This window comes from Stegastes partitus, unplaced genomic scaffold (assembly GCF_000690725.1).
Source record: "Stegastes partitus isolate 25-593 unplaced genomic scaffold, Stegastes_partitus-1.0.2 Scaffold0, whole genome shotgun sequence".
Classification (NCBI taxonomy): Eukaryota; Metazoa; Chordata; class Actinopteri; family Pomacentridae; genus Stegastes; species Stegastes partitus.
In genome coordinates, this window is record NW_007577731.1 from 2,839,896 (window position 1) to 2,858,831 (window position 18,936).

General features: G+C 43.6%; 2 protein-coding genes across 2 annotated transcripts in view; one reads left to right on the forward strand and one right to left on the reverse strand.

Annotated features, from left to right (window-relative positions):
• The first annotated feature begins 802 nt into the window (after positions 1-802).
• Positions 803-9,124, forward strand: LOC103365245 (leucine-rich repeat-containing protein 52). The gene is made up of 2 exons (XM_008292680.1): positions 803-1,451; positions 8,530-9,124. Exons 1-2 carry the CDS (start codon positions 803-805, stop codon positions 8,856-8,858), a joined length of 978 nt encoding a protein of 325 aa, XP_008290902.1. The 3' UTR covers positions 8,859-9,124.
• An 8,482-nt stretch (positions 9,125-17,606) lies between these two features.
• The window catches only part of LOC103365337 (protein zyg-11 homolog), an 8,512-nt gene continuing 7,182 nt past the window's right edge, over positions 17,607-18,936 (reverse strand). The window contains exons 13-14 of the mRNA XM_008292794.1: positions 18,577-18,674; positions 17,607-18,335 (exon numbers count right to left, since the gene is read on the reverse strand). Coding sequence (XP_008291016.1) covers positions 18,154-18,335; positions 18,577-18,674 — 280 coding nt within the window. The 3' untranslated portion in view covers positions 17,607-18,153. The remainder of the gene's footprint in view (positions 18,336-18,576; positions 18,675-18,936) is intronic.

An 18,936-nucleotide genomic window follows, 5' to 3' on the forward strand; every position in this document is an offset into this window, starting at 1 on the left:
TGTCCGGACATATTGTTTCCACTGCCCTGAAAACCTGTGATGAGACCACATACTGTAGGTGTCAGGTGCAACTGCTCCTGGATCTGCCACTAAAGACCTGAGCCAAGCTGATAACAAAGAGTGCCACAGACAGATATTTACACATAGAAATATACACTCTGTTACAAGGATGCACACAAACACACCTGAGGCATGTGCAGATGGAATCACTGTGCCTGCAGCTGAGGCGTTATAGGTCACCTTTATTGCAGTACGTGTCAACTGTGCATGGATTATACTTTGCTGGCTTCAATATTTAATGTTAGTCTTCTATTACCTCCGCTGCCCAGACCTTCCACTCTCGCTCCAGCTCACTCCAGAGGGTGAGATCACTCCACAGCTCACCCCCCCTACACCCCACCCCTACCCGCCGCGCACTTCAGCGCGCGCCCCCCCTGTTCTGTTTGGATTCAGTTTCAGCAAAGCGAGAGGATGGCAAACATGTAGTGGAGCAACTGATCATCGCGAGCACGAGAAGATGTGCGAATAGGCTGTCGTCAAAACAAACTCGACAAATCAATGAAATCTGAAGCAGCATGAAAGCGTCCGGCTGTCAGGTCCAAGTCAGCGGATGCGCGCTGGATCCAGAACCAACGCGCAGGATGGACTGAGACATTACGCGCAGGAGGTTGCCACGGGCAGGCGTTCGGTTTGACCTCGGTGGGAGTCATTTCTGGGACAAACAACTTGAGGATGTATCAATGAAGAATGTGACTGCGTCTGACTGTGTCCAAACGGGGTTGATGAAGCCCTCGGCGGTGTCATGCGTCTTGCCCCGCAGCCAAGCGCGCAACCCTTGCGGCTCATAGTTGTGCTTCTCCTCGCCACGGGGGTCGTCTCGTCCCCGGTGCTCTCCTCCGGCTGCCCGGACAGGTGCGTGTGTGATGACCAGCTGGTGGTTCAGTGCGCCGGGCAGCACCTGACCACCTTCCCCGTCAACCTGCCGCTGGCCACCCGGCAGCTCATCATCTCCAACAACCGCATCGTGGAGCTGCCGCCACTCGCGCTCAACTACCTCTCCGACCTGGTGTACCTGGACTGCAGCAACAACTCCCTCACCGAGATATCCGAGTCCACGTTCGGGAATCTACGCAAGCTGGCCTACCTGGACCTCTCCTTCAACACTTTGACCCGGATCGAGGACCGGACGTTCGGGCCCTTGGCGAGCCTGGTGATGCTGAGGATGACGGACAACCCGGGGCTCTCCGAGATTCACCCGGACGCTTTTGCGGAGAACGCGGCCCTCCAGGTGCTGGACGTGAGCCGGAACAACCTGACGGTGGTCAACATCACCTCCCTGATCGCGCTGCCCGCCCTGCGCTCCGTGGGGCTCAGCGGGAACCCGTGGAGCTGCGAGTGCGACAACGAGGACCTCTGCTTGTGGGTCCACCTGGAGGGCTTCAAGTTCCAAGGTCTTATGACTATTTTTTTTTTACTCTAATGTCATTTAACACAAACATCACAACGTATAGCTGTTTACTTTTGCTCCAGGCCCCAGAGAACCAATCATAAACAAGCACTGCTATGCTCCAGTTATTAATTATTAGATAATGCTCTGTTATGTAAACGATTGGCCTTTTTTGCTTCAGGCTCCTTCCAGTAAATGGCCTGCATCCATTGAAAAGAAAAAGAAAAAATAATGCATCTTGTCCCTTTTTATGCAAGAAATTCAGCTGTTTTATAATAACAGGAATAACACTAGAAATAGTCATGCAACAGAAAGCATACGACTTTAACAGGAGATAATACAGTTAACTGTGACTTTCTAGTCTAAGGCAGCCACTATGAAGGGTTTATAAGTTGTCACTGTTGGGTTTTGGTTGATAAATCATAACTGCATGCTTTAGATATCTTGTTTTTTTAGACAACACACACACTGTCTGGGGGGAAAATGGCCCACGCTTCTCCTCTTTCTGGATTGTAAGCAGTTGGAAAAGGGCCCTCCTCATTTAACTTGATATCCTACTTCCTTGCTGTGCATTCCCAGATTAGATTTTTTTTTAATTAAATGAGCATTAAAAACTTAGCAGACTGTGAGACTACAGCCTCCAGAGCCCCAGCAAATTCTCGGTTTCTAGAGCCGTCTCCAACTTTGCCTGTCTGTTTGTAATCCTCCTCCAACATGTGAAAACATCCACCAGGAGGATTTTTCACAGCTCGGCCGCCCGAAAGCTGTTGTTTTTCATTTAATTTAACACGTATAAAGTAAAATGAGGTTTAAAAAAATAAAAATTCTAAAGTATTTTTCTAACAAAATGGCAATAAAGCCTTCCCTCGGAGCCTTACAGGGAAATAATGCCTCCATGGTTGCAGTTGAATAGCCTTTTTTTTTTTTGTATTTGCTTAGGAAGCTTTGTAGCTGAGTGAAGTGACCCGGAAGTATCTAAGAGGCAGCTGGATGAATTCTCGTAATGCTAAGGAAAAGGTGCTTCATTGCTTCCTTTCTTATGTCCTTTAACATATGATACACTGGGCCGTACTTGCATACAAAAGGAACGGAGCTAATGCCGTCCCACAAGTCCTTGCGGCAACAACATTCAAAGTGATGAACCATCTGCAGCAGACCCACTTCAGCAGCATCTACCTTTGCATGGTTAAGTAGCCTTGTGAATTCTCCTTTGCATCTCGCCTTCCATGACGTTCTCCATAGAGGTCAGGAAAAATTGTGTAGGGAAAGACATAGGGCGTGTTCAACCCCACTTTAAGTCTTTCCAAACACATGCAGAGGCCTCAATGCTGGATTTCCCTCTATGATAATGTCCACATCGTCTCCCACAACATGCATTATTATCAGCGGCAATGCTATGTGGAAAAAGCTACGTTGCTGTATGCGTGCCGCGTACACACGTGAAACCACAACTCAGCTACATGCAGTTTGGTGAAGTCTGCAAAGTTGGCCCCTTTCTCAGCTTTCAGTGGGATGAGTCGCAGGTGACAGCAGCGAAGCGTGACAGCATTCAGAGTATCAAATAACAAAGAGGGTGAAAGAAGATCGTAGGCAGGGAGCTACTTGATTTCTCTTCTGGCAACTCTGTTCATTAATTCAGTTCTGCTCTCTGCAATCTTGGAGGAAAACAAGATAGTGTTTTATCTCGAAATGACTAATCAATCTCTATTCTATTCAGCTGGTGGGATACTTTTGCTGCAGGTGTGATTAATGGATCGTAGTTGCACCATCAAATATCGATCCCTCGCTTTTTGTTTTATTACTGTCAAGCTGATAGATGCGTCTGATTTTCCATAATCTTTCATCCTTTTGAGCTATTATGTTTGTGCATTAGTGGATGTGTCACTATGCAAAAGGGCATCTGCTATTTATAGTGTGTCTTACTGAACAAGAAGCCAGTCATAATTCTAACGCCACGGCTATAATACAACCGCCACGCTTACTAAAAAGGCATCCCCTGCTCCTCTCTGTCTCCCACACTCACACACACCCTCACTATAGTTCACCATGGTCCCTGTGAAGCTTAGGTTGAGTCCAAAACGAGTCCTGCAAGAGCTGTCCTATTTTCCTGCCGCTCATCGCCTTTTGTCTAGCTTAATTTGGAGTGGAGCCTCTTCCAGTGACAGCTGCCAGCGAGGGAGAAGGCGGACACATAGATACACACATTCCCTACCTCCATGCACGCAGTCTGTCCATCTTTTTTCAAGGAGACAACAGCACAGACGAAACCTAGAAACTCGCACGAGGGCGCGCGTGCACGCACGTACACGTCGACTGATGCGCGCATTTGGACACACAAACGCAGATAAAGCACACTTTTAGTGCTTGAGGGCGTGGAACAGCAGAGTAACATTTTGGAGACGGCTGTTTTTCGGCTGCAAGCTCTGTCTCCAAAGCCTTGTTATCTCTCGTCTGGGTCTCACCTGGTTCATGCAACATGGCTCGCTTGTCTCCTCGGTTTAGGAAACGCATCAATAGCAAGCAAGAGAGAGAGAGAGAGACGAGGAGGGAGAAATAAAGCTGCAGGAAGGAACCAACAGATTCTCCTCTGTCTCGCCTTCCTGGCTAGATTAGCACTCACTCAGCTGTTATATAAGGAGAGCGTCTAGAAATAGAGCACAGAGTGGATGGGGGAAGGAGAGAGGGAAAGCCCTCTCCTTTGATGCCAGTCCCTTTGGGGGGGAATGAGGCGGGGGGAGAAGCCAGAAGGGTTTCCTTCCTAGCTGTCAGGCACATCCAAACACACAAACACGTGCACCCACGAACAGAATCTGCAAGGATACAGATAGAGGACTGAAAAGTTAAATCTCGCGGAGGGGGATTGTGGAGGCATCTATGTTAAGAAGGAGTGTGTGAGTCTGTAGTTGGATCCTAACAGCATATTGTGTGAACAGTGTGCAGCAGCAGCAGCCTTTGAGAGGATCAGTGTAGACTTTGAATTTTCTGTGGTGGAGAGCTTAGAGAAGCAGATCGTCCTCGTGTTCTTCAGCGGCATGCTCATTTTCCTGTATGCGAGCCACACAAGAGCTTCTCTGAGGACAGATTTAGGCACTGAATGAATAAAATATTAGGAAAATGTACATTTCAGTCATCCTATGAAATTGAATTATCGCACAATTTGATTGAAAGCAACACCATGATCCCTCTCACCCTCTGTCAAATCACACCTCCCACCAACCTGAGTCAGTTTTTACCGTACAGTATATGTGAATGACCCTGCAGGCCCTCCTCATCTAAACAGCCTGTCAATCACCACAAACCAGGTATGTAAATCAAGCCAGTCACACCCCCAGTCATACCTCTGTTTGAGGCTTGATATTTGTTTAGTTGTGGAGTCATTTTCAAAAGGTCCACCAGTACACTGATGAAGAGGAGTTAACTTAGCTAATCACGTCACAGTGACTTGTTGGGAAAATGCACTGACTTAATATTTCATGTGAGAAGTTGTCTCATTTTGAATCAGAGTCTGGAGCCAGAGATTTGTGTGGAAGCATCACCTAGTGACCCTCAGTGGTACTGCACTCCAAGGCACTTCGGCATTGGCTTCACCTTTCGGAATCTGCAGCTATGCCCATCTTTTATATACAGTCTGTGGTTTTTACACAAAGTTTATAACAACTGGTAGTTATGCATATTGTTAGATATCATGAAATAAATGTGCAAAAGTATTGATTAAACAGTTGATGACTTGCATAAACAGGTAATGTAGTCATCCAATGTGAATGAGTAAAGGATAGCAGCTGCAAGTAATGCAGAAACATGTAGAATTGCTAGAAGTAATACTCAGATAGTGAAAATAGTCAGCTTAGTGAAAAATAATGGAAGAGTAGTTTGGTAGTTAGCTAAAGCTCATACACTGTTGGACCAGGTTGCTTAAAGTGAAGGTTCAAAAAGCTTCTGCAGCTTCAGATGGTGCAGCTCGAGAGCAAACTGACCTTGACTCTGACAGTTCAGTTGTGTGTAAAACACAAAAATATACACTGATTGGCCACGAAATCAAAACTCCTGACAGGCGAAGTGAATCACATTGATCATGTTGTTACAGTGCAGTGTTCTGCTGGTTCTTGTTGTTGGTGTGGATGTTACTTTGAGACGTACTGCCAGCCTAAACATTTTTGTTTAGACCAAGCAGAACTTCCTTATGGAAACTCCCCGACTCCAGTGTCCCACACCCTGCCACACACAACAACAAAAACTGCTCACACTCGTCTTGAGGAGCACGACAAACAGCCCAGATCCCAGTCCAAAGGAGCATCTGCAGGATGCTTCAGCTCAAACCTGATCCACAGAGGACCCACCCCACAACCCAATGGACCCTAAAGAGCTGCTGTTAGTGATTCAGTGCCACCAGCAGTAAAGCGCCTGTTGGATCAGAATTGATTTGGTTCCACAAGGTTGGCCGACACAGTACTATGGTACGGGTCTACAGTGGCGTTTTTTTAACGTAAGGGGGTCACGGTGTGTCGCAGAATTTGGATGCTTAATGGGCAGATGACTAGATAGTGTCAGGATTGACGATTGACTGGTGCTCTCCAACATGAAACCAGGACAACTTGGATGCACCTGATTGGATTGACCAGATTCACTCGTAGTCTGCTCCTGGATTTCAAACCAGACCAACATGGTGGCTCATTTGGAACATTTAGCATATTTTAGGTAAACAGTTCACCAAGATGTTTCTGAAATAAGCCGTACAGTTGCTTAATCCTTCTACATTTAAGGCAATTAAAACATTTTTCTGGAGTTTCCACAGGCATCTAGTGGCACACCTGAATGCATCAAGTAGCCTAGACCTAAACTTTATGCAAACTTGGAGCGGGAAACATGACGTCCTGAGCACAACATGCCACCAGAAGGCTTTGCACAACTGCTTACAATAAATGGGAAGCATGGAAATGACAGATCCTGTGAGTATACGTACCATTAGGCAGGTGGTTTTAATGTTAAGGCTGATCGTGTTGCCTTTGTGTGATGTTGCTTAATATCCACCTTAAAATCAGATGAAATTCACTCATTTGGAAAATGACAGGTGGTGTTAGTGAGTGGGTAGATGTATGAGAGATTATTAGGCTTCATTAGGTGTGCAGTGACACAGCTCTGCATGCAGTAAGAAAACCTTCAATGCAAATCTACATATTAACTTACAGAAGAGGAAAAATCAACAATATGTAGCATTGAATATTAATGAGGTGCTAATCTAAGCATAATACAGAAAGTATGCAATTATTCTGTGCTATTTTCCTGAAATAACAAATCATACAGTGAGCAGAGAGCCAAAGCAGCACCTCTTAGAGTTCATGCAGCCTATGCACTAACCACATTCTCACAGCAAAACATGCCAACAAAATGAAAGTGTATTTCAAGGCCGCCGGTGCAGAAATAGGGTTACAGAAAACGGTTCCCTGAGCAGAAACTTTCAATTCTTTTGATCTCTCCCAGTGGGAATTCCCCCTAGCACAAAAGCTTTGAAAAAAAAACAGAAGCCAATTAAAAACAGTGGCCGTATGGAAATGGCAGCACTCTGTTGTGTTGCAGTTTCTGCTCAGCGCAACAAAAGACTGAGCCAGCCTACGGGATTATTTTCCGAAAAATGCCTCTCTTGTCAGCTGCTGCTGAGCTCGACACCCATCATGTGGTGTATTTAATTTTGACTGATGGGCCTTTGAAATTACAGTATATCCTTCCAGTTTTGTGAAAGAGAGGGAACTCGACGTTTTGTGAGGATTTGTGGATTTCAGCTGCGTCTTAGTTGTAGTCAGACCCAATGCCGGCTGATGAGAAACCTTATTATCTGTGGTTTCAGGCAGACACAAAGGCCCAAGTCACTCTCTAATCCTGTGCAGGGAAAAGAACTTTGAATAATTCATCCTCAATTTTTTCTTTTTTTTTCTTTTCGTAATTTAATGCAGCATCTACTCAAGACTCTGGAACACGGAAGCTCCTAAAGCCTTGTAGTTTTCTGATTTATGAAAAAAAAGAAAGAAAAAAGCTCACATTGTTATGCTAGTTTAGTTTGAATTTCTCTGCCGTGTGATTCTGAGTGTGTCATGGATATCTTAAGCTCAGTTTGCTGCCATTTACAGATGCTGTGCGAAATGAAATGTAGTCATATGACTGAATTATTCAGCAGGCTGCTCTGTTTAATGCCATACAGTATTTTCCTTGCTGAGTTACTTTGCATTTTGTTATAACTCTTACAACATCAAAGGATCCTTCCAAACGTAATGCAAATTATATGTCATGGTTTCGTATATGTCCTCTATAGGTAGGTTAAGTTACTCAATATGTCCAAAGGAGCTCAGCGGGGAAACACATTTAAGGCTTTGAAAGCAAAATATAATCTCTACCCTCTCTTGATCTCAGTATTTTCTTTCAGTTATTCGATTTAATTCTTACATAAAATAGTTGAATATTTTTAGGGCTTGTCTCCTACCCAGTAATCAAATGTGCTTGGAAATGCCTGCCACCTCAACGTCTGCACCTCAGAAATTGTAAGATTGTGAGATTGTGACTGAGGTAACGTCATGTCTCTATTGTCACTGGAACCTCTAAATCTTTATTAGTTCTCCCCTCCATGGCTACAGCCTTGTATAGTTTTTATAGTTGCTTTTCTTACTGGTTTGATATGTGTTGGTAAAAAAAAAAAATGATGCCACGTTTTTTGTTGCATCAATCAGCCGTCAGCATGTCGTTGTCATCATCCTCAATCAAATCCGACCAAACAACACCCACTAAGTACCGATGAGGCAGATAACCCTTAATAAAAACTTGATGGATGGTCGTTTTATTTGGTCATGTCAAGGAATAATTGACGCCTTGGGTATTCGGGATGTCAGCGTCCTGGATTGAAGGCATGAAGAAATCCAAACCCTGTTTATGATATCGACTTTGTTGTAACACCATAAGGTTGGATTTTTGTGCATTTTGTTGTCACAGATAACCATCACATGATTACATTATTCACTTTGCAAAACTGCTGATATATTTGCACTGTTGCGTGATTAATCCTCATCATCCGTCCTCGATGTGTGTTTGTGTGACAGATGAGGGCCAGACGGTGTGTGGTTCACCTGCTGACATGCAGGGCCGTCGTCTAGGTGAGGTGGGCATCCAGCTACGGACGTTGTGTCACCAGACTCTGGGCTCCTGGGACTACCTTTTCTTTGTTGTCATCGGCTTTGTCATCTTTGCCGCCGGCACCGTGTCGGCCTGGGTGATGGGTGTCATCATGGTGCTCTATGAGCGCTACATCAAGAAGAAGGACGAGCAGCTCGACGTGGACGACGACGAGGAAGGCGGCGAAGCGAGCCGTCCCTCGAGGGCCAGGAGTGGCCATGACAATGGGGATTTAAAAACCTCACATACTGTTTAAAGGACCTAATTCGACCCTGCGCGCCATGGATTCCCACAGTGCCTCCTGTCACCTTCCACGACTGTCTGTGAAGTCCAACGAAACTGTCAAACTGAGTCTGTGTAACCGGCTCAGCTCTGAAAGAGAAGGGAGGGGATTGACCAGAGACGAGGAATGTCTTTCTACTCATGTGTAGTGGGCTTCCAGGTGGTGTAACACACACTGTAGGGGCTGTAGTGGAGGTCCACAGTGCTTGTATAAACCATATATGCAAATATATGACTTTGTATGTTGTTGATTTCTGTGTCAGGTTTGAGTGAGACATGATAATGCCTGTTGAAACAAACAACCCATATCCATAGAACTGGTTAACATGGAAGCAGCCAGTCATGTTCTTAAATAACATACTCATTAAGCCAGGACAATTCAGTCAATTTAGGCCTGTGTTAATTCATAAAATTGGTACAAACACTGGGTCCAGGTTCACAAAGACATTTTAGACTGTTCTGTATTGCTAGGCCACTTAAAAATTAGCTATTAGTTTCACAAAAATGTAAACTGACTCATTTTAAGCTAAAGCTAAATATTAAGCTAGAGCGTTAGCCATCCATCCCCAGGCTAACGCAATCTTTGAAAAGTGGAACTTTTCAGCTTGTAATTACAACAGGGAAGGTCTTGTACACCAAATATTTGGAGTTCAACATCGACCAAAACGCCAGATGACAGCAACACATACGTAACTGTCGGCGTTTGGAAGCCACTGGGCCTAAGCAATTAGCAAGCTAGCAAGCAGGTAACGTATTGTGGGAAATGCAAAGGTACAATGAGAAAATAATGCTGTTGGGATTATGTACATTTTCTCATACATAATAAAACGGCAGTAAAATATATATATACTCAAAAATGAAGTTTTGTTGCTGCTACTATTTCTGAAAACGTTAGCAAACACGTAACAACTTATGTACTCTGAGCTTTCTGAAAATTTACGCTTCAGACATGGAGACCGGGGACGTTTATATGAATTCGTGAACACAGTAAATGCCATTGGAAGGCACCATAGACCCATGTTTCCATACTAAAATGTAGTCACCACTGACACCAGCTGACTAAAAGGAGGGAACATGACTGTAATTTGTGGTTTACTGGTGAGACTGTGGTGCGAGCAATTAGAAAGGAGAGAGTCTTTTTGACTGTGGCTGCATGTTTTTTCTAAATCAGGGTTTTTCTTTTGTATTGTTACATTCTTCCTGCTTAGGCAAAATATAAAACTCACATTTCTGGGTTTTGGTCTTAGGAACTTATGATAGCAAGAGTAAAAAACAGTCTTGGTGACAGGCGGAGGTGTCCTGTTGACATTTTTACAAGCATCTCTTTCATAATGTTGGTTTATGGGAATTTTTTACTTCCTTACTGTGAATGATCACTGGGCAAAATTAGCCACAAGGTATATTGGTCCATGGGTAGCTGGTCAGCCATTTTTTTTAATGGTTTGACAAAAATTAACTTCATCAAAAGGTAGAAAGCTTTGCCCAAGTTTAGAAATCTAGCTTAAGTCTGACTGTTAGTTAGAGGTGAACCATAGTCAAAATCTACCTTCTCGATCCCCCAGTCTTTATATAGTGCTAAGACAACTGAACTAGCTTGACCTTTTGACACAATTTAATTTGCTTCAGTATCCAAAATAAACCACTTTAACTATTAGGAACTATAAAGTATTTTGCCAAATTCTTTGAAGTAAACATGAAACTAGTGTTGCAAGACAAATGTTTGTTCTCATACTTGAGCTAATTGGATCTACACCAATTAATTGGATCAGCTTCTAGACCCTTCTAGCATTCTTTAGCATAGCATTGGTTGCACAGTGACAGTTCTCCTGAGGGACCTTCATAACGGCACCCAGCAGAGGAGGAGAATTGTTTCACAACTTGACAGCATCTCTGTAAAATTCAAAATGTTTTGTTGTCATTCTTCCCAGGAAAGGATGATGGACTGCTTTTATGCAATGCATTTATGTCCGTGTCTGTGAATAAATGTGTGCCGTGGCTGCACACGACAGAGCGTATGACGTAGCCGTATGTGTGATTAAGCTTTTCGCACACAAGTCGGTCTTGTGGTGTGTGGCTTTTGTACTGATCATTTACCGCTTTCTCCTCAATTATTAGCCCAGAAACAAAACTGCAGCCGAGGTATTTGTGTTGAGGTTCTACAGTATTTGTGAAGCTGAGAGGGCCAACATGTGCCAACTGCCGAGGTCTGTTTTGGCAGTGGGCCCCGCTGGATCGCAAGTAAACAGGACAGTGTGATAACTGATTTCTGTTTCATCCTCTCTTTGTTGGGTAACTGGTTTGAGTGCAGTGTTCTATCTGTTTCTGCATGCACTGTTGACGCACCAAAAAGCCTTACGAGGTGTGTGTATATGTTTTGAGGATGACACATTTAGTTAATTAAAAAAAAAAAAAGCAAATCTTTTTTTTCTGCCACAAACAAAAAGAGACTTTGATTTAGAAACAATGAATTCTCTCAATTTTCTAGCAAGTGAGTTTTTGTTGTTGTTGTTGTTGTTGTTTTGGTTTTTTTTACTCTTTGACTTGAGTGAATTTAGTCCAACCCTGTTGTTGAATGAATCATCTGCATCCGTTCTTTAGCTAATAAGGCACTTAATCCTGTAGGAAAAACAGGGAGCGCAATCATTTCTGTCCACAGTGGTAAATATCAACGCGTGCTGTGTTTGTGATGCTCCACATCACAAACTTTCCATATTTCTGCGCTCTAGTTATCTGCCTGTAACACTCCACTGACCCTGACTGTTAAGAACTGAGGAAAGAACAGATAGGAACAGGAAGATCGATAGGCTGCCCTGACATGCCGTGTTCTGTAACTGCATCTGTACCATCGGCTCTGTTTAAGAAATATTTACTTTATTAAAGAACACATTTAAACCTCCGAGGGACCAGAGAGGGAAGGCGTTCTCTCCAAATGGTTGGACTAGCTTTTTTTTTTTTTGCATTGTTTTGTGTTCTGCTGTTTATACTGAAAGCGTGGGGAGTCAACTGTTGTGACAGCTCAGATACATTTAGCTGCTTCAGTTTCATCAGTACACTCTCATGGCTTATTGCGTTGGACTTGAACAGAACGGAGCCGTTGTTAGCATCATTAGTAACATATGTCTGCTGGTAAAATGCCAGCTTCGTTGGTGTTACGTAGTAGTGGTACCACCAAATGTCATATGGAGGAACTGGATTGTTAGCATTTGGTAGTTTTAAGCTGAAAATGTGTTGAAGACAGAGCAACTAATGTGCACTCTGACTCTGCACAATCTGTTGCCTTTCTCCGAGAAAACCTTTCTTCACACATTCACTGGCACCTTCGCGTTCATATTGTTTTCCAAAAATGAACAAAACAGAAAGTTTAGTGGTTTCTTAAATGACTCAACAGAATAATAATAGTTTAGCAGACGGTATAAACATGCTGTCTGTGGATGGCCGAGCAGCAGTCAAAGCTCATTTTCTGCTTTGCCTGTTAAAGACGTTTTTCTGCAGCAGACATTTAGAGCTTGTGTGTAATTAAAGACCAAGTGTTTGCTGTTGAAAATGTCTATTGCGGAGTTTTCCTGCTGCAGGAATTAGCGGATTATGTTGTTAATAGAAGAGGAAACTAATATAAGACACTCAGGAATGAATTTTATATGTTCTTGCTTAGTCTCCTCCTGGTATAAAGGAGTGATCCTGACTCATAGCAGTATGTATAACTATGCATGTACCAGTCTAAACATAATGGCATGGCAGACGTAACTGGACGCCAACAGTGTCAATCCGAGATAGTGACCCATGTACTGTACCTGTAAGTTGCCTACTTAAGCAGTACGCTGAGACGCCTCCCAACATTTCCACCGCTGGTTGGATCTTACAGCTTTGGGTGTAATATTTGCATGGGTTTCCTTCTGTATTTACAAAATGCATCGCATAATGTGCATGTGTATTGAGGTCTGTGTACTAAACGCTCATCTATATCCGCATAGGATACGCGCATATACTCGATAGACGTATTACATTCTGCTCAGCTCACTGATTAGGCCATGTGACGCCACAGGCAAGGGTGAGGGCGCAGACTGGAAATAGGATAGCTGGTTGCCCTAATTCATGTCAGCACAGTGACACACATGGAACGACAAGGAACACCCGCGTCTCCCTTCCATAGTAAACATGTACATAGCTGCTGTTCTTGCACGCTCGCCACAAGGCACATACCTGGTTCTGATCGCTCCCTGTGAACAGTGTTGTACGGCAGGTGAATTTTGCAGAACTTTGTTAATGTATTAGGTGGATGAACAGAATTTTTTATTTTTTTTTTGCACTTTTCACACCCCCACACTTCACACTCGCCCCGTTTTTAGGCACATGTATGAATATGCTTAAACGCGCAGAGACAAAAGCATCAGTTCTGCCTCCAACACGAATCACCTCTGGGTAGAACATACTGTGTAAAAGCTTAGAAGGACTCTCACTAATGCTGTATAACTGACACTAACCAGAACAGCATCATCCCACACCGTGAAACACCTAGGTGCAAAATTTCCAGAAATTGTGATTATTTGCTGTCTTTTTTTTGGGCGTAAGATGAGAGGAACGAGAGCACTCCTGTGTCTATATGAAGCTACAGCCAGCGGTAGCCTAGTGGAGCATAAAGATGGACAGATAAAGTTGAAGTGTCTCACTGGTCATTGGTATCAGAGGTACATATTTAGAAATTTTATCCTCTAACATAATGCCTTGGTGTCTGAAAATGGCAAATGTTGTTTGGAAAAAAATGGAAATGGCTGTTTCCCCTAAAATGTGCAGATCAATGAAGTCCCCGCTTCTTTCTTTGCCAATCACTCGCTTTTTATCAAAGCATTATCAAACTAATGTACACTGCACAGCGGCAGGTTGTACTATTGGAGTAAATCAGTCACACAGAGGAAGAATAAGGCCAATTAACGCTTTCCACGTCACATCAATCTGGACTTTGAAAGCAGACTATAGATGCAGCTGTTCATTCTATGACGTGTCCATGCCAGTCTGCACATTGTCCTAATACCTATTACACAGAAACGCATGGGGCAGTTTCTCAGAAGATGTATTAACTACTTACAGACTGGGCTGTTACACCTTGTCAGTAAATATTCCCGCGGCGTGTCGAGCCAATGGGCAGGCAGAGTTTCCCACTGTGTTCGGGCTCCGTTGATGGAAGGCATGTACAAATCAAAGCACCTCCAAAGTCTGGCAGCAGCTGCTTGTGCCTAATTAAAACTCTTCATGATTAACCATCAAGGTGTGGATGACCAACAGTCTCTCCTCTAAACAGTTTTGGACACCATTTGGTGCCCATGAATAGTCAGTGAGCTTGCAGTGCAGCCAGTCTGTGTGGTCACTAATTCTTAGAGGGGTTTGAATGGACTCTCATGGATTTAGGGGGATGATAACTGTTAAGTCAGGTGTACCTGGAAAGCATAAATTGGCCTTAATGCTACAGAAAAACCTGCAAATTGACAGAATTTGTTCTTTGGGTTCGTCTTCTTTTTTTTTTTTTTAACCAATTAAACCCTGGAAATGCACCGATCTCTGAGTGTTTGACTCTAAGTGCACTGCATTTGGGTTTAACTGCTTGTTTCACTAATAATATGTGTTTAAACATATAAAGAAACACATGTTGAAAAAACTTCAACCATTTTACACGTGCAGTAGAGTTTCCTGCATATCTACAACTTATATTTTAAGATGGTGGCGGTGGACTGAGCCAGCTGTTTCCTCCTGGTTGCAGTATTTATTCTAAGTTAAGCTAAGTGGCAACTGGCTCTAGCTTCATATTTACAATGCAAACATGAGCGCTAATGCGTGACTCGATAGCCCGATGGTTAGGACGCACACCACATGGGTGCAGATGCCTTCAAGCAATCTGGGAAGATGTCAACAACAACAATCTTCTCATCTAACTCTTGGCAAGAAAGCAAAGAAAAACAAAAAAAAAACACAAAATGCTATGGGTTTGAGATAGTAAATAAGCATGGAATATTGTTGTTGTGCTTGAGAGTGGATATTTGTTTTCTTCTCACTGCGCGGCCAAGCCGAGGTAGTGGTCAGGATTTGCCTGAGGACAGAGATGCACTCAGCTGGCTATGGTCACATCAGTAACACAGCTGTGACTCCGAGCCAGTTCAGTGAGTAGACGAGGAAACGCACACAGCCTTTGGATCCAGAAGCTCCGGCAGCCCTGTTTCCTGCCTGTGGTTGTGTAAGTCATATTTTTGCACCATTGTGTGCATCCACTGAGCTGAGGGCAAACTGGCCACTGCAAAATGCCTGCAGATGGGAGATGTGACATCAAGTAAGACCGGCTCTAACCGACCGTAATAGCCCTCTGACGCATCTACTTACAAACAGGCTCACTCTCACACACACACACACACACACACACACACACACACACACACACACACACACACACACACACACACACACACACACACACATATGTACAAAATTGGAAGAAAATCCTTTAGTCATGGAGCCGTGGAATGACTTACACCAAAGTTAGAGATGAGGGATATATTCCAGTAACTGGTGCTTGGAAAATGGGTGCCTGTGTTTCAGTTATTTCATGAAAATGTCATCATTAATCACTGCCACATGGATGACAGCACAAAACAACCCTCCCCAAACAGCTGCATTGAGCTGGAACATGCACTGGAACATAAAGGAACCGCTGCAACTTATATTAAGTTATTTCTTATGCTTACATTTGTAAACATGCAAACAGCGTATAACTCCTGTTTTCTACTGTCACTCGCTTTGCTGATTTGTCACAGAAAGAGGGAGAGGAATGAGCAGTGTTCCTCATTTTTCTCCATCGTAGTATCACTATGTTATCTGTTAGCTGGGATTCACTGCAAATTACTGAAGTTATTGTGTTCAATCCTGTCACAACGCTGTAATGTTTTCTATTAGACTTGATATTGACGAGCTCTACTTGTCCCTCCTCTGGGGAAGTTGCAATTGATTGATGGTAAAGACGAGCAAACCCCTGCCTCCAATTGGCAGAGGGAAGGATGGTCCTACTGCTGTTCCATATCTGCACACAGGCTCAGGGGCCTGCCAACTCTGTATCCTTCCCCAGCAATAAAAGGTCATTCCAGAGGAGTTAGTGTGTCCTTTTGTGCGTCACAGTTTCGCCTGGAGAAGTGTTGGTTGTTTTTTTTCTTTTTTCTTTTCTTTCTGTTTTATTTTTTGGGCTTCGTCTTGTTGTTCAACTTCCCTTCCTGCTCTTTAAATGCACTTTCTTCCTCTTTTGCTCTCTGGGTGTTTAGAAGGTTAGTCGGTGTCTAATTAGCTTCGAAAACCCGTAAGGCCGACGTGCACACACACACACACATACACACACGCATTCATCATGCATACAAACGCATTCACAGCTGGAGATGTGTTGCATTGTACGCTAGTGTACTCCGGGTGCCCAGACCAGTTCACAGTTGTGTTAATCCAATAGAGCGGGCTGCACAAGTGAGATAACGACATGCTTACTCACACTAAGCTCCAACTCAAAAGCAGCACAGTAGATATTTCAGACTGAGACAGGGAATCTGAAAATTGGTCTGCGGTATTTTTACACTGACAATCGAGGAGCATGAAAGAGGACTTTTAATTTCTTTTGACTGACTCTTATCTCCGGCGTGTCTCTTCTTTATCCCTCCCTTGCTTTATTTATCGCCTCCAAAGATATTTTTGGCCATAAGTGGTATTTTTGCACCTGTCATTTTTCCTATAGCCGCGTCTATTTCCAGCTTTTCGCCAGCGCCTGTCCTTCTGTTCTGCGCTTCACAGAACATCTGCGATTCTGGTACGAATGAAATGATTTAGCGAGCTACAGAGATGCTTGGATTTTTAGCAGGTTGGCTCTTTCGCCCCCGTTTTCAGCCTTTGTGCGGAGCTAAATGAACTAATAAGAGCATGCCCCAAAATGCTGAACTACTTCCTGTTATTTCTTCTTTCCAGTCTTTCTGTGTCTGTCTTGTGTGTCACTTAAATATTGATAGATTCTTTAAACCACAGACAGAAACTTAAGATCTGATTAACACAGTGCACATCACCATTAGCCTCTCAGTTCGCTTTACTTCCTCACGTGCTTTCTGTTCTACTTAAACATCTGACTCCATTGCAAAGCCACCACTATAGAATAACCTATGGCCTCCAGACAGCGGTGCACTTTTCCCCACACTTCTCATGGCTTGAACTCCTCATGATAACATCACATCATGTTCGCTATAGGTTGCTTGACCTTTAATCCCGCAGCATTGCTGCCGTGGATTTAATGTTTGGAGGGCGAGCTGCTCCTAAACGCTGATCCCGTATCGGCCTCTGCAGCTCTTTTTCCGAACAAATAACCTGCCGCCGGCGAGGAAGTGACTAACCTGGCTGAATCACTGTGCATGCAAAGCCACATTCTATTTAGCAGATCCCCTTGAATTCCTTTAGGGGGATTTGGAAGAGAAGGTGAATCAGGGGGGATTTGACACTTAAAAGTTGAACATGGTGGTTTAACTCAAATATTTATGTGAGCTTGTTAATCCAGCTTTCAAAAGGAATTATTAATAGGCCAACTTATAATAGACAGTCTAGATGCCTATGAGCGCTTCTGTCTTCCAGCTGCATTACATAAAATCTAATGAATTCTGCATCTAGGATACCAGAGGGAGAGAGAGCACGACAGAGAGAGAGGAAGAGGAGGAGATGGAACTTATTTTCCAGGGCTTTATAATGTGTCAGCATCAGATTCGGCCTGCTTTGGCGTCTTGTCACTTATCACACACGATCTCGAATCTACACATTTAATGACTTTTACACAAACGCTTCAAAAGGGCAAAACAGCCCCAAAGCTACAGTGCCGCAGCGCCCTCTAGTGACCCGCTTCGGAACTATGCATGATTTACAACACAATCTTCGCCTCCAGCTTCAGTTAATTTGGAACACTCCATTAAGCTCAGACACTCGGTCTAGTAGCAATTTGACCTCAGAATTGAGCAAATGTTCATTAGGATGCTCACCGCTCTCTGTAAACAACAAATCTGGTTTCCAATCTACATCAACAATTTAAAAGCAGACAGTCACATAAACAAAATTCATACTCTCCATTTATAATTTACAGAATATGGTACACAGTTTGTTCTATTCAACATCGGGGTCGACACGAAGAGTCTGCACTATAATTCTGCATCTGCGAGCACATTTTAGATGCAGCTCAAAGACAATAAATGAAATTAAATCTATATTTCTTTACACTTTCGTCAAGACTTTCGAGGCTCCGTCTGGTTCTTGGATGCTCCACAGTGACTCTGGTGTTGCTCCACCATTCCCAAGATTTTGTCTGACAGTCCTTTAATGTCGCTGTGCGTGTCGGGATGTGCAGCCAAAGCTTTAAGAAGTTCTGTCAGGCCCTCCTTCTCCAGCATGCTGCTGTAATGTGGAGCTAAGAGGATGAAGAAGAAAGGATGATGAGAGAGGAATGGAGCCCCAACCTCGGCACCGCCTAACTATTAATAAACCAGACGGTCAGTATGAATACATTCATGAGGTGTAATGTAGTATTTTACGTAACGTAATTAACCACCGAGTGAAAGCCAGCTCTATTTTACATCAAAATGGCTTCTGGGATACAACGACAGTAACCCCGAGCTCCCTGTAGTCCACCTAGTGTTTGTGCGTCTTACTGTTTTGACTGCAGACCAGATGGATGGCCCAGACTGCCCACAGCTGCACTCCTGAGGGCTGACAGGGCTGAAGCAGAGGGCAAAACGGACGGAACGACCTGGAATGTGGAGATCACAAAACAGTACACTGAGACTAAACAAGGGCAGAAGTGTACTTTCAACATTTGGTAGTTTTTTTTTTTATTTGTACCAGATGGTCAATTTTCTTCTGCATCAATGCAACCCAGGGTATCTGAGCCGAGGTGTTACTCACCTATTTTGAGTAATATTTCAGAATGTTTTCTTGTGATTGTCTAGGATTTCTTTGGCACTTGTGGTTATATTCTGGGTATTACAACCCTCAGCACATGTCCAGATAAA